The 14,552-nt window shown below is 40.8% G+C and overlaps 1 protein-coding gene across 5 annotated transcripts in view; it reads right to left on the bottom strand.

The window, feature by feature from the left end:
* The window catches only part of GON4L (gon-4 like), a 122,342-nt gene that overhangs the window by 72,429 nt on the left and 35,361 nt on the right, over positions 1 to 14,552 (bottom strand). Inside the window, exons 1-3 of one of the 5 annotated variants that reach the window (XM_040230315.1) lie at positions 10,209 to 10,269; positions 7,713 to 8,234; positions 1,969 to 2,160 (exon numbers count right to left, since the gene is read on the bottom strand). The exons of 1 other annotated variant lie outside the window; for it this stretch is intronic. In XM_040230315.1, coding sequence (XP_040086249.1) covers positions 1,969 to 2,160; positions 7,713 to 8,208 — 688 coding nt within the window. In that variant the 5' untranslated portion in view covers positions 8,209 to 8,234; positions 10,209 to 10,269. Of the gene's footprint in view, positions 1 to 1,968; positions 2,161 to 7,712; positions 8,235 to 9,846; positions 10,026 to 10,087; positions 10,270 to 14,552 lie in introns of those variants that run through there. 3 more of the 5 variants (XM_040230314.1, XM_040230316.1, XM_040230317.1) reach the window with 3 other exon arrangements.

Here is a 14,552-nt window from a genome sequence, read left to right as displayed (position 1 = left end):
TTTCCTTCTCCTATGTATAATATTGTAAAAAACACAAGATTATAAGAAAAAAATTGAGATCAGTGGTTCCCAAAGGACTGCAAAGGGGAATGAAGGAACTTTTGGAGTGAGAGAAATGTTCCATATATTGACTGTAGTGGTAGTTACACAAATATATACATTTCTCAAAACTCACTTAAATTTTAGTGTATTAAAATCCTACTTCAGACTTCTCTAGCAGTCCAGTGGTTAAGAATCCACCTGTCAGTGTGGGGGACGTGGGTTCCATCCCTGGTCTGGAAAGATTCCACATGCCATGAAGCAACTAAGCCTTTGTACCACAACTACTGAGCCCACGCTCTAGAGCCTGCTGACCGCAACCACCGAAGGAAGCTCAAGCGCCTAGAGTCTGTGCTCCACAGCAAAAGAGAAGCCCCCACAATGAGAAGCCCTCGTGCCTCAACAGAAAGAAAGCCCAAGAGCAGCAAAGAAGACCCAGCACAGCCAGAAATCTTAAAAATTAAAAATAAATTTTTAGTTAAAAAAAGAAAATTACATCTCAATAAACCTCAATAAACATTTAAAAAGAATCTATGTCACTCTCCACATTAACAGAATAAGGGAGGGAATTCCCTGCAGTCCGGTGGTTAAGACTCTGCCCTTCCACTGCAAGGAGAGCAAGTCTGATCCCTAGTCAGGGAAATAAGAGTCTGCATGCTGTGCAGACCAGCCACAAAAACAACAACAAAAATAAAAAACAGAATAGAGGAGAGAAACCATACAATCATCTCAATAGAGGTTTTTAAAGAGCATTTAACACAATTCAATATGGGATAAAATGCTCAGAAAACCAGGAAAAATTTTCTGTAATCTGATACAATAATATATCCATAAAAAGCTTATCACTATCATTACACATAAATAGGAATACTGAACACCTTTGCCCAAGTTCAGAAACAAGACATGGATATCCACTGTTACAACTTCTAACTTAAACAGCAATGGAGGTCTATTATTTGTAACAAGAAAAAGAAATCAGAAGTGTTCACTTTAAAACCGTTTGTTAAGCTAAATAAAGAAGTCTTTACTCATTTGTCTGTATATGTTATATTTCACAATAAAAATATATTTCAAAAAAACCTTGAAGGAGGCCTAATCCTATGACCTAGAAGTTACACCCAACAAATATTAGGCACCAAATATTCTATGTTCACCAAAAGATTTCTAGTACAGTGTTCACGGCAGCACCAATCAGAGTAGCCTACAAGTTGAAACTATTCAAATGCTCATTAAGAGCTGAATGAATAGGGGGCTTCCCTGGTGGTACAGTGGACAGGAATCCACTTGCGAATGCTGGGGACGCAGGCTGGATCCCTGGTCTGGGAGGATTCCATGTGCAGTGGAGCACCTAAGCCTGCACACCTAGAGCCTGTGCTCCGCCACAGAAGCCCCCACAGTGAGGAGCCCACAGCAAACAGCAGCCCCCTGACCAAACCCAGAGAAACCTGAACACCAGCGAAGACCTAGTGCAACCAGAAAGAGAGAGAGAAAGAAATCTTAGAGCTGAATGAATAAACAAAATGCAGAATGTTCCAACAATGGAATACTATACAGCAATGAAAACGCAGGCACATGCAACAGTGTGGACCAATTTCATTTACACATAATGTCGAGTGGAAAAGGCAGTCAAAAAACATACATTCATAAGATTCCATTCACATAATGTACAAAACAGGGAACTAATCTATGCTGCTTGAAGTCAAGACAGGTTACCCATCCTTATCTTGATGGGTAAGGTGTGAGTGATAACTGAAAGGAAGGACTTCTGGGTACTGGTAATACTCTATTTCTTGATCTGGTTGCTGGTTACATGGGTGTATTCAACCTTTGAAAATTCAGTGAACTTGGCTATCTTGGAATACTTGCAGTTTTCTGCCTATTATACTACAATTAAGAGGGGGCTTTTTAATTAGAAGAAAAAAAGCCTACCCATTGGAATAAAGAGTCCACCATCCTCTGTCTCTTCCTCAGCTTGGTGAGCTACAGTCCTGAGTGGCTTTTCTTGAGGAGAGGCACAGACATCCGGCTGAGATGATTTCCTAGGTGGGGCTGCAGGTTTTGCAGAGTGGCTGTCTGATGGCAAAGAAGGCATCTCCCCTCCAGAATGCATTTGAGATTTTCCTGAAAGAATCACAAATACTGCTCAACATTCTGTCCATTCTCAATTATACTCTGTCATAGAAATCAGCATCTTGTTACAAAGTCCTTTCTAGTTAGATTACTTCAATAATGATGCTTTCACTATACAGGCATTCCTTTCTCTTAAAGATAGTGTCCTAAGAAAAATACTGAAATCAAAGCTCAGACGCGATTTACTCATCCTTAATGTCAGGGAACTGAACTAAGAAATTGCTAAGATCTTTCTAGTTCTAATATATTTTTTGAGCTATGCATTTTTTTCCCCATGAAAAAATCATATTCATAATTGTAGGACAGGGAGTGTGCTCCTGATGACAAAGGGACATTTTATATAGATGATCATTAATACCACATTTAATCAACCATAAACATGTATCAACTATATATATCTAATATATATCAATGATTGTATATCAACTATAAATGATATGCTGCTGCTGCTGCTACTAAGTTGCTTCAGTCATGTCTGACTCTGCGCGACCCTATAGATGGCAGCCCACCAGGCTCCCCCATCCCTGGGATTCTCCAGGCAAGAACACTGGAGTGGGTTGCCATTTCCTTCTCCAATGCATGAAAGTGGAAAGTGAAGTCACTCAGCTGTGTCCAACTCCTATCGACCCCATGGACTGCAGCCTACCAAGGCTCCTCCATCCATGGGATTTGCCGGGCAAGAGTACTGGAGTGGGGTGCCATTGCCTTCTCCGTAAATTCTATATATATATAAAATGTCCTAAACTTTCTGACTCTGTAAATCAATCTTACAGAGCATTAGAGTAAAAAATCACCATAACACTGTAAACACATGGTTACGCAGTTCATTACACAACTTTTTCCTATCCTCACCTCAGCTCTTTTTGGTCAAGCCTCACAGCTTGTGGGATCATCGTTCCCCAATCAGCAGTGGAACTCGGGGGCCTGGCAGTGAGAGCACCGAGTTCTAACTGAACAGCCAGAGAATTCCCTCCTCAATTCAGCTCTTAGTAAGTGCTACCTTTCTTCCCGTTTTTCATGAGGGACATTAAAAAGACAAAGAAACATGCATGCAATATCGAAAGCAAACATTAAAATCTGGTTTCATGGGGAAAAGAATATATACAGGATTGTGTGTGCACAGATCTGTAGAATATACACGAGGCACTGTTAAACAGTGATTGCTTCTGAGAAGATAATTTGGAAAATAAGAGGATGAAGTGAAAGGGTGCCTAACTTTTCCCTGTGTACTTTCTGTATTTAGGAACTTTTTGCCATGTTTGTGTATTACACAGTCAAAAAAAAAAAAATTTTTTTTTTTTTTTTTCAAAAAAAGATCAAGTTACTTGTTATTAACACTGAACTCCATTTAAAATAGATAGTACTTGTTTAGACTGCTATCCCATTAACACTGGCAGCTTCAACTGACATAAGCAAGATTTTAAATAGGAGGACACTTCCCTCCAACAAAGAAAAAGAAAGCCTTTACTTTCAACTAAAGCATGATTCAATCCTTAATTCTATTTACTGTTAATTTTATTTCCTTTACTTCTGGAGTCTGTGATTACTTCACAGTGTCAAAAAAGTTAAAAACTGGCTTTAACAGGGACTGTACAACAAGGAGTTGAATCCTAAATCCAACAAATCAAAAGTTCCTCTCAGGCAAATGTCTTGTAAGAGGGAGGAACTTCAATCAGTAACACAACAGAGCTTTCTCATTAATCAACAATCTTTAATAATTTTTAGAATTAATGTTTAACATTTAAAAACTGAACTGACACAAATGATTTTTTAAAACAAACATACCAGAACATTTACATCTAACCAAAATAAAAAAGTTCAGTTTGGTAGAGAGCTTCCAATAATACTTTTTCCACCTCAGATATCTGGAACGACTCCAAAACTGCCCCTACAGTTTATCAGCTGCCCCATACTCTACATAGAGAAAAGTTCCTTTTCTCTGCAATACTTTTCTCCCTGATCCCATCACAGTGCTTCTCAATTTAACTCCCATCTCACAGAACTCCTCAGGACCCCACTCTTCCTTTCCTCTCTCAATGTGCTACATACCAAAGACCTTAGAAAGAGAAGTCAAGAAGGGCAAGAGGCAGAGAAGGGAAAGCTTTACTACAGAGCGTGGCTGCAGCTCATTTACTTCCAGCCCAACAACTTCAAATTAATATGAAAATTATTAGCTGAAAACTGTAGAAACCAACTAATTATAAGCTGAAATCTGCCTAGGTTAATCATTTTCAGAAGGCAAAGAAAAGACAAAAAAGGCTTAAAGGAAAAATTAAATCAATTTTAAAAGAACAATTAAAATTCTATGAGAATTAATGGTAAACACCATTACTGAGAAAGGTTTAATCATTAGCACTTAAAATCTAGAAACAATTTTACAGTATATATCAATTGTAACACAATGCTGATACTTCCAAAAAACCTAGATGTTTTTCTGCTTTCTCCCCCACATTTTGATAATCAAAAAACCAAAATGTTAAATAAAGCAAAACAACAAAAACAATATGCACTAAATTATAACAGTAATTACTTTGAGTACTAAAATTATGGGTGATTATTTTCAATTTTCCAATATTTTCCAAAATGCACATACATATATAAATTTACAATATTCCTTTTTTCTTCCTGCTTTTCATGTGACATATCTATTTGGCAAAAAAAAAAAGTTATTTGGGGGGAGAAAGGAGTCATAACGTACTTCTTTTATTGGTATTACTTGTATATATGGCTAATTGATATAAGGTGGTAGAAACAACTTTCATTTATCCAGCTTAATGTAGTAGTAGTGGTAGTAAAAGTCACTCAGTCGTGTCCAACTCTTTGGGACCCCATGGACTGACCCCTCCAGGCTCCTCTGTCCATGGAATTCTGCAGGCAAGAATACTGGAGTGTGTAGCCATGCCCTTCTCCAAGGATGTTCCCGATCCAGGGATTGAACCCAGGTCTCCAGCATTGCAGGCAGATTCTTTACCATTTGAGCTACTAGGGAATTCCAACCTAGCTTAATGAGGAGTAGTATTAACAGTATTACAGATAAACTTCAAAAAATGTTTACTTTACCTACACTTGAACATTTATAAACTTACTTAAAGACAACTCTAGAGATTTCCCTGGTGGTTCCAGTGGTTAAGAATCTGCCTTGCAAGGCAGGAGATGCAGGCTTGATCCCTCGTAAGGGAACTAAGATTCCCACAGGCCGCAGAGCAACTGAGCCTGCGTGCCACAACTACTGAGACCTCACACAAAGTTGCAGAGTTCATGCACCACAACAAAGCATCCCGCATAATGTAAAAGATATCCCACGTGCCACAGCTAAGACCCAACACAGCCAAATAAATAAATAAATATTAAGAGAAAATGCAACAAAATCTTAACAACTGTCAGTCCTGGGTCATGAGTACTCAGCGGTTGGCCATGTTATACTAAAAAATAAAAACTCTACCCTCCACTCTTCAACAGGTCAGAGGCTTTAAACTTCTGCTTAATTTTACATTCCTTCTCTAGCACTTTTAATCCCGCATCTTCCTCCATTTCCTCCTGTCTTCAGGTCACAAATACAACCAAGCCAAGGAAAAAATTCAACAGTTTTGCTGCCCTCTCTAGCTATTTCCAATTCCACTCCACTGCACAAATTATCACTGGGGCTTTCATCCTTCCCTCATTAATGTCATCATTCAATTTCCTTTTCCCAAAACTCCTAAATCTACTCTTTAAAAATCATCAACCCTCAAATGAGGTATTTTTTTAGACTTCCCTGGTGGCTGTGTGGTAAAGAACTGGCCTGCCAATGCAGCAGATTCGGGTTTATAACATTTTTTTTTAATGTAGTATTTTCTCATGCATCATTATATCTCCGTTGTCACTAAATTTTAAATGAAGTATCTGTTTTTAAAACTCTCCGAACAACAATTAAAACTTTTCTAATCATACCTCTTACCAAACTTTAATCTCAGTTTTCCTTTTTTCCATGATGGCCCCAAAGTCACCTCACACTCCACATATTTAAAGCTAAACTCAGTAAACCTTTCAAATACCTTTCCCAGGAAAGCATGCTTCACCATGCCCCAACCCAGACAGCTTAAATGGTATCAGTCTCTGAGAAATATTCATTCCTCCTCTGCAATGTCTCTGTGCTTCCCTGGTAAAGAAATCCCGTCAATGCAAAAGACGCAGATTTGCTCCTGAGGCCAGGAAGATCCCCTGGAGAAGAAAATGGCAACCCACTCCAGTATTCCTGCCTGGGAAATCCCATGGACAAAGCAGCCTGGCAGGCTATAGTCCATAGGGCCGCTAAGAGTTGAACACAACTTAGCAACTAAATAATAACCTATCTAAGATATAGCTAAGGTCTATTCTAAGGTCTCAATGGCATAACAGCATGGCTGTGTGTAGTAATCTGGATCTATCATTTCTATCTGAAACCGGCTTTCCTTCCTCACAAACACAGCACTTTCATGTATTTGTAGAAAATGCTATTCTACTTCCACTCCTTCACCCCAACCTATCAAATCTTATCAATCCACTAAGTTCCAATTTTAAAAATCCTAATTACTTGTACCACACTAGCACTTAATCACATACTGTCTTAAGCTGTTCCAAATGAATTATGTGCTCATGTCTTGTCTTCCCAACCAGACTAAAAGAGCTTTCTGAGATCAGAACTATGCCTTCTGCTTCTTTTATTTACTAACTGGCTATAACCTTCAGGAAAAGTTCAAAGCATGAAAAGCAAAGCCTTCTGGGACTTCCCTGGTGGACCTGTGGTTAAGAATCCACCTGCCGACACAGGGTACATGGGTTTGATCCTTGGTCCAGGAAAATTCCACATGCCACAGAGTAACCAAGACCATGTGGCACAACTACTAAAGTCTGTTCACCTAGAGCCCATGTTCTGCAACAAGAGAAGTCGCAGCAATGAGAAGTTCTTGCACTAAAACGAAGAGTAGCTCCATCTCAATGCAAGGAGAAAGCCTGCTCGCAGAAACAAAGACCAAGTGCAGCTAAAAATTAACATAAAATTTTAAAAAGCCCTTCACAATCTAAATACAATCTACCACTCAAGTCATCACTCTTCTGCTTCTGCCTCTGCCAGACTCTTCATGGCCTAAGATACTCCATTCCATCATTCTATCAAACCACAAGCATCCTTCAAGTCCTAAGGGCTATGACGTCTCTGGAGAGGCTAACCAAATGACAGAGGTATTAGTCTCTCAAGGTCCACTCCATAAATAGCCACCAAATCACAAAAGGACACACACAGTTCATCCCTCCAGAAATAATGAAAAGGTAAGAGAAAGGAAAGAACAGAATATGAAAGATTATCAAGGAATGGGAGGGGAGAAGAAAGTTTCTACCCTTTCATAATCATACTGTTCCGTGCTGACACTTACAAGCACCACAGCTCCAATTCCAAACCCAACCAGCATCTCCTTTCAGAAATATTGTTTTGTAAAGGCACTGCAGACAGTGCAATGACAAGCGCAAAGGCAATGACAAGCTGGTACTAACAAGGTAAATGTAAGCCAAAATCTTCCATGTCTCACCTCCTTCTTCCTTGACCTCTTCACTAGGCTCTTCTGAAAAAGGCTCCTTTGCGATAGGATGATCACCTCTGTCTTCTTGAGTAACTGACCCAGGTCTGAGTGTAATTTTCTTCCCTCTCCTTGAGCTAGTGGCCTGGAGTTTTCCTTTACCAATGTGTGTATTTACAGGCTGGGAAGACTCCAAGGAAGGAAGGGTGATTCCCCGAGAGATGGCCACATCCACAGCTTCCAGAACTGCCACATTTGTGTCCTCAGTGAGCATCCTAGAGCTCAAAGATGGGTCCTCCATACCAAGCTGAATGCCTGCATCCTGCACTTCAAGGTCAGCTGCTCTGCCATGACTTGGACTCCAGGGCAGGGACACTGACCCCAGGTCTTTAACTTGGTCAGATTCTGGCTTAACAGCTGACTGCAGGTCTAAGTCATCTTCCTCCTGGTTGCCCTGATGCTGTGGGGACTCTGTCAGTGTAGTTCTTCTCTTCTTACAGGGCAACATTTTCCAAGTCCCACTTTTGTTCCATCCTGAAAGGATAAAGGCAAGTTCTTACCACCTTCTTATTAATTAAAGGTAATAACATTTCCTCAAACATATTTTCACTTATTCATGTTCAATCATGAACACTGTATATTACACCAAATGCACAATCTCCCATTAGGTGGAAAGTGAGAGGCAGGTTCAGTTCAGTTCAGTGGCTCAGTCGTGTCCGACTCTTTGCGACCCCATGAATCGCAGCACGCCAGGCCTCCCTGTCCATCACCAACTCCCGGAGTTCACTCAGACTCGCGTCCATCGTTAGAAAGGCAGAATTCAAATCCTAACTCTATTACTGTTTAGTGTATTATCTTGCCTGAGTGACCTCTCCAAACTTTGGTTTCCTCAACTGTAAAAAATAATAATTTTTCTAAACTTATGGAGTTGTTATAAGAATTAAATAGTAAGCAATTAATAAGTGTTAGTTATTACTATTACCATCAGGGAGGGAGAACAGCATGATGCTGAGAGTAAACTGTGGAATCAAACTACCAGTATTTGCTTCCCAAGTAGGCATCTCTCTAGTCTTGTGACCTTGCATGAATTAACTTGAATCTGTTTATTTGCTATACAATGAAATAAAAGCTGCATCTATGAAATTAGTAATTTATTAGATCAGTAAATGTTTGCAATTGTTGCTTACATACACAGGTATTTCCATTAACAAAAACAATCCAAAAACAAAGTATGGATATGTAAAACGGTGAAACTATACTAACAAATTCTGTACTGAAAACAAAAGTTGCATCTACAAAATTAGACCATAATATACTTTTTTAAATCAAAAACTAACTGTTCTCTATGAAAATCCTGGACTCTTGGCTTCACTTCAAATTATCACATTTTAATGGCAACACTATCCTAAAGTGGAGGTATCTTCTCCTTTGTTCTATAGAAACTATTTGCAAACCTCTTTTTTTCGTACTTACCCCTTTTATGATTACTTCTTGTCTCTCTCCCATCACCCTCCCCACAACGTGCTTTTTGAGGGAAAAGATTCTTTCAAGAAGTTCTACTAGTGCGTGGCAATATCTGCCCTATTGCAGACACTCAATAACTGTTCCCCGAATGAAGGAGTGTGTGAACTTCCTATTCTGTGCACATTCTATGCAGGCTGGACCAAGAGCATTATATGGAAACTAAGTGCACCTTTCAACCCAAAAAAACTTTATCCTCAGGTTTTTGAACTAGGTCCAAGAATAGAATACACTTCTTTGTGATTGATAGTGAGTTTTTCATCACTAATAATGTTCAAGTAAGGCCTGAACGCCCATCTATCAGACACCAGGTGAAACCCTGGACTGGAGGACCGCAACATAAAGTCCTTTCTAAGAGTCTGAACTACAAGGTCAGTTTTAAGCCACTTTAATTCAGATTTTCCAGGACACTAGGAGAGATTCTCCAGCAAAGACAAAACCAACTTTTGACCGTAACTTGATAATTAAACTTCAATAAACAAGTAAAGATTCCTCTGATAAAGGAATGCTGAGGGAAAATTAGGGTAGTTGCATTAGTTCAGGCAAGTCTTATATTTCAGATAAATTACTGAGGTCCAAAAAAAGGGGAGTGGGGAGGAGGAATGAAAAAAAGAAATACAGCTACATTTCAAAGTCAGTAGCGTGCAGGGATCAGCTCAGGAACATCAAATACAACAGAGGCTCTGCCCAATCTCTGGGAACTGCAATCAAACCAACAGCATGAATGAAGGCAAATCCGGAGGCAACCGTGGAGCGGACTCCTTCTGGAAAAAGATTTCACAAAGGGGTCCTAACTGCGCTTTTCACCTTAACGCGGAACGCTGGCCCAAGTCTCCACTCCCAGACAGACACCTTCACTTCCCTACCTCTGTCAAGCAACCCGCACAAGCCCTAGACCCAGCCGCCTCAGCCTGGACATCCTTCGTTCGAACGTACAGCTCCAAGCTGCCTGTTCCCTCCCCACCGCACTCGACCCAGTACCCTCACCAGCCAGCCGGATCCCGCGGAAACTCAGCTTCGGTGTCACCGGAAGTCAACCAACGGCAGCGACTGACGTGCGCGCCCCCAGGTCGCGGTACGCCGCGTCAGGGTATCAAAGAGCATGCGCCAAGCTCAGACGCCATTTCTATTTTAGGGCACAATGAAGCCAAAAGGCTAGTACTTCCGTTGTGGGCAAAAAAGTTGAAAGGCAATACCTGTCTCTGTCCACGGAGCAATCCTACTCAAAACAAAACTGAGTATTAAGGATCAGTGGTTTAAGTTAACAGTCCTTCTCGTCGCAATACTCCTGGAATAGGGGACCCAAGAAAATGGAGAATTCATGAAATTTCAGAAAGAAATCTTGGGTTACAAATAGTACAGTTTCCTGAATAAAGCAAAAAGGGAATTTCAGAAAAACATCTACTTCTGTTTCACTGATTACACCAAAGCCTTTGACTGTCTGGATCACAACAAACTGAAAAATTGTTAAAGAGATGGGGAATACCAGACCACCAAACCTGTCTCCTGAGAAACCTGTATTCAGGTCAAGAAGCAACAGAACCAAACAAGGAACAACAGACTGGTTCACAATTGGGAAAGCAGTACATCAAGGCTGTATATTGTTACCCTGCTTCTTTAACTTATATGCAGAGTACGTCATGCTAAATGCCATGCTGAATGAAGCACAAGCTACAATCAAGATTACCAGGTGAAATATCAATAACCTCAGATACGCAGATGATACTATCCTACCGGCAGAAAGGGAAGAGGAACTAAAGAGGAACTAAATTTTTTTTTTTTTTTTTTTGAGGTTGGAATTGCCTTTACTGGGGCAAGCCTGGAAGGCCTGCTGTAGATAGGAGCCTCTTGATGAAGGTGGAGAGTGAAAAAACTGACTCAAAACTCAACATTCAAGAAACTAAAATCAAGGCATCTAGTCCCATCACTTCATGGAAAATAGATGGAAAAAAAGGCAACAGTGACAGAATTTACTTTCTTGGGCTCCAAAACTACTATTGGCAGTGACTGCAGTCACTTGCTCCTTGGAAGAAAAGATATGACAAACCTAGACAGCATATCAAAAAGCAGAGACATTACTTTGCTGACAAAGATCCATATAGTCAAAGCTATGGTTTTTCCAGTAGCCATGTATGGATGTGAGAGTTGGACCATAAAGAAGGATAAGCACTGAAGTATTGATGTTTTCTAATGGTGGTGTTGGAGAAGACTCTTGAGAGTCCCTTGGACTACAAGGAGATCAAACTAGTCAATCCTAAAGGAAATCAATCCTGAATATTCATTGGAAGAACTGATTATGAACCTGAAGCTCCAATACATTGGCAACCTGATGGGAAGAGCCAACTCACTGGAAAAGACCCTGATGCTAGGAAAGATTTGAGAGCATGAGAAGAAGCGGGCAACAGAGGATAAGATGGTTGGATGGCATCATCAACTCAATGGATATGAGTTTGAGCAAACTCTGGGAGATAATGAAGGACAGGGAAGCCAGAATGCTGTGGTCCATGGGGTCGCAAAGAGTCAGACACAACTGATCGACCGAACAACAATAAGTCTTTAATTCAATCCACAGTAGTAATTAATATATGTATAATACTCTGCTTGTAAAATGCTTTCATTTATCACAGGTGATTTTTTTCAATCATCACAATAAATTCTATGAGACAATGGCTATTATTATACCTCCTGGTTTAAACAAAATTTTGGCTCAGCTGTGTAGGTGATTTCACAAAGATGCACAACTATCAGATGGAATCAGGTATCCTGACTCTAGGTTCTAATGCATTAATCCGGTTTCCAGGAAGGTGACTGGAACATAGTCGAAGGCCAATAAATTCAATACGTGTGTTTTGAATGAATAACTCCTAAAACCATGTTCTTTTCTCTTTTCTAGAAGTACAGAATGTCAAAGCTGGAAAAATACATTTATCTTGCACTCAGAACAGGTGAACCACCAACAAATACTTACACATTTGAATAATTTACTTGACCTGATCCTGTCTGTAAACAGAATTGAAGTGGGATGAAAGTATCCACAGCCAAAAATGGTGAACTTGATGTAATCATGGAGATAATCACCAGTAGTGACTCTAACCGAGAATCACCCTCTTTCAAATTCCAAGGAAGTCTCTAGAAGCTTCCAGTTTAGTTTCTGTCCTGTTGATCCTTTGGTTTGCTCTCTCTCCCATGTGCTTTCTTTCACCTAAGCAGTTCTCAGCACTTGAACCTTCCAACAATGATTAACTTTGGTACTCTTCTTTAGTCTTTTCTTAAAAGCAGCTTCAGTTCATACATCACAGAATCCATCCATTTTACTTATACAATTCAATTATTTTCAGTAAATTTTCAGCGTTGTGCAACCATCACCAGGTTGGTCTTTAATCACAGCTTTTAAAGTTTAAAAATATTTCAGTAATAACATTTAGTGGTCTCAGAAATCCATAACACTAATGCAATTGATTTTTTTTTTTAAGTCACTTCAGTCATGTCTGACTCTGTGCGACCCCACAGACGGTAGCAAACCAGGCTCCCCCGTCCCTGGGATTCTCCAGGCAAGAACACTGGAGTGGGTTGCCATTTCCGTCTCCAATGCATGAAAGTGAAAAGTGCAAGTGAAGTCGCTCAGTCGTGTCCGACTCTTAGCGACCCCATGGACTGTAGCCTACCAGGCTCCTCCATCCATGGGATTTTCCAGGCAAGAGTACTGGAGTGAGGTGCCATTGCCTTCTCCAGCTATGAAGTCTTAAGTAACCTTAAAGAGGCTTTTATTCGTCCCATTTATTGAATTAGTTTATTTAGGGGTAAAATAGACCATTTATAAGTCATGAAGTCCTTTAGACTTCACAAATTCCAATAAGGAAAGGTCTATTAACTAACTATAGTTTCCTGACTGCGGTGCATTTAAAAGATACTTGAGTCAGAAAAGGGCTGAAAATGTTTTCCTGAAGGAATAGTAAAACCATGATAAACACTAGAGGCCCCAGAAGAAAACAAATTATTTCAAAGTTAGCAAACATGACATGTAAGAAAACACTGAAAAGAAGTAGAATCATTCATCTAAGGACATACCATTAGAGAAGAACAAAATTGAGAAGTTTCTTTACTTTTCTGCATGAGATACAGTAATCATGTCTGTATGCCTAACAGAATGTAGGTCACCAAATACTTTCAACGTACATTTTAATTACATGATTATAAATCAGTTATCCCAGATTCTTGCCAGAACATTGTGAAATTTCAAGTATTATTACTCATTTTTCTCCATGAAGAAACTAAGGCTCAGATATTTGATATTTGATATTGAATATTTGATATTCAAATACAGGAAATACAGAATTTTATTTTTCCAAACTCCTGCTTCCCCCTGGCCCAGAAAATTCTGCTGCTGTATTAAGCCTGGGGAATCCGAATTACAAGATCTAGAGGATCTCATATGATTAAGTACATACAATTCTCCTTCATCAGGCCTTGAGGATTTCAACTTATAGACCCACAAAGCCCTAAATAAGTAGGGTCTCATTCGAAATCTTGGCGTTGGAAGGGGTCCCCCGCCCAGGGATCTTCCGGAAAGGGGCGGAGCTTGCCTTCCGGAACTTTTCGGACAGAGGCGGAGTCTTTAGCCAAAGGCCGTTCGGAGGAAGGAGGGGCCTAACTCCTTCATGAGAAAGATGAAGGACCAGGACGATGCCTGGTCGCCCTCGCATCAGGACCAGTCTGGCTGCAGCTGCATCCTTAGCTCAGCGCAACTCTGGAACATCCTAAGAGGCGACCGCAGCTGTCAACCAGGGACCAGACCGTCGCAGGAGGCATCCGCCAGATACCTTCCCCCTCCCTAACCTAATGCTCTGCAGCGGCGGCCTCGGTACCCATTGGAGGCTCCAGACTTGTCTGACCATTGCAAAAGCATTTATAGCAATAGCCTCTGATTACATGGCCGAGATTACCAACATCTGACCTAGCTTTGGTAAGTAGAATCTAAGCAAACTAAGCTTGGGGTAGGTGGGTAGAATCGGGCCTGCGGTGGTGTGTCGCGGGCAGTGGACAGCACCCGAACCTGAGCTATGGGCTGCAGAGGCTGAGAAGACCAGAGTCACACCTAGGGTGAGGACGTCCAGGATGCGAAAACCTTGTATGGTGCACTGTCAGTACCGCTGGAGGTGAGAAACCGAGAGCCTGCGAAGGACGTGAACCCCTCCTTCGAGGGGAGGAGAGGTGAGGTAGGCCGAGCCCTCCCCCTTGGGGCACGCAGGGCGGTGCCCCTTCCTCCCCCTCCCACTCCTCAGGGCTGCGGGGGAGGGAGGTGGCAAGGGGGATGGGGCATCAAGATGGCAG

Source organism: Oryx dammah, unplaced genomic scaffold (assembly GCF_014754425.2).
Source record: "Oryx dammah isolate SB20612 unplaced genomic scaffold, SCBI_Odam_1.1 HiC_scaffold_28, whole genome shotgun sequence".
Classification (NCBI taxonomy): Eukaryota; Metazoa; Chordata; class Mammalia; order Artiodactyla; family Bovidae; genus Oryx; species Oryx dammah.
Note: the sequence above shows the minus strand (reverse complement) of the source record. Positions and strands in the feature narration are given on the sequence as shown.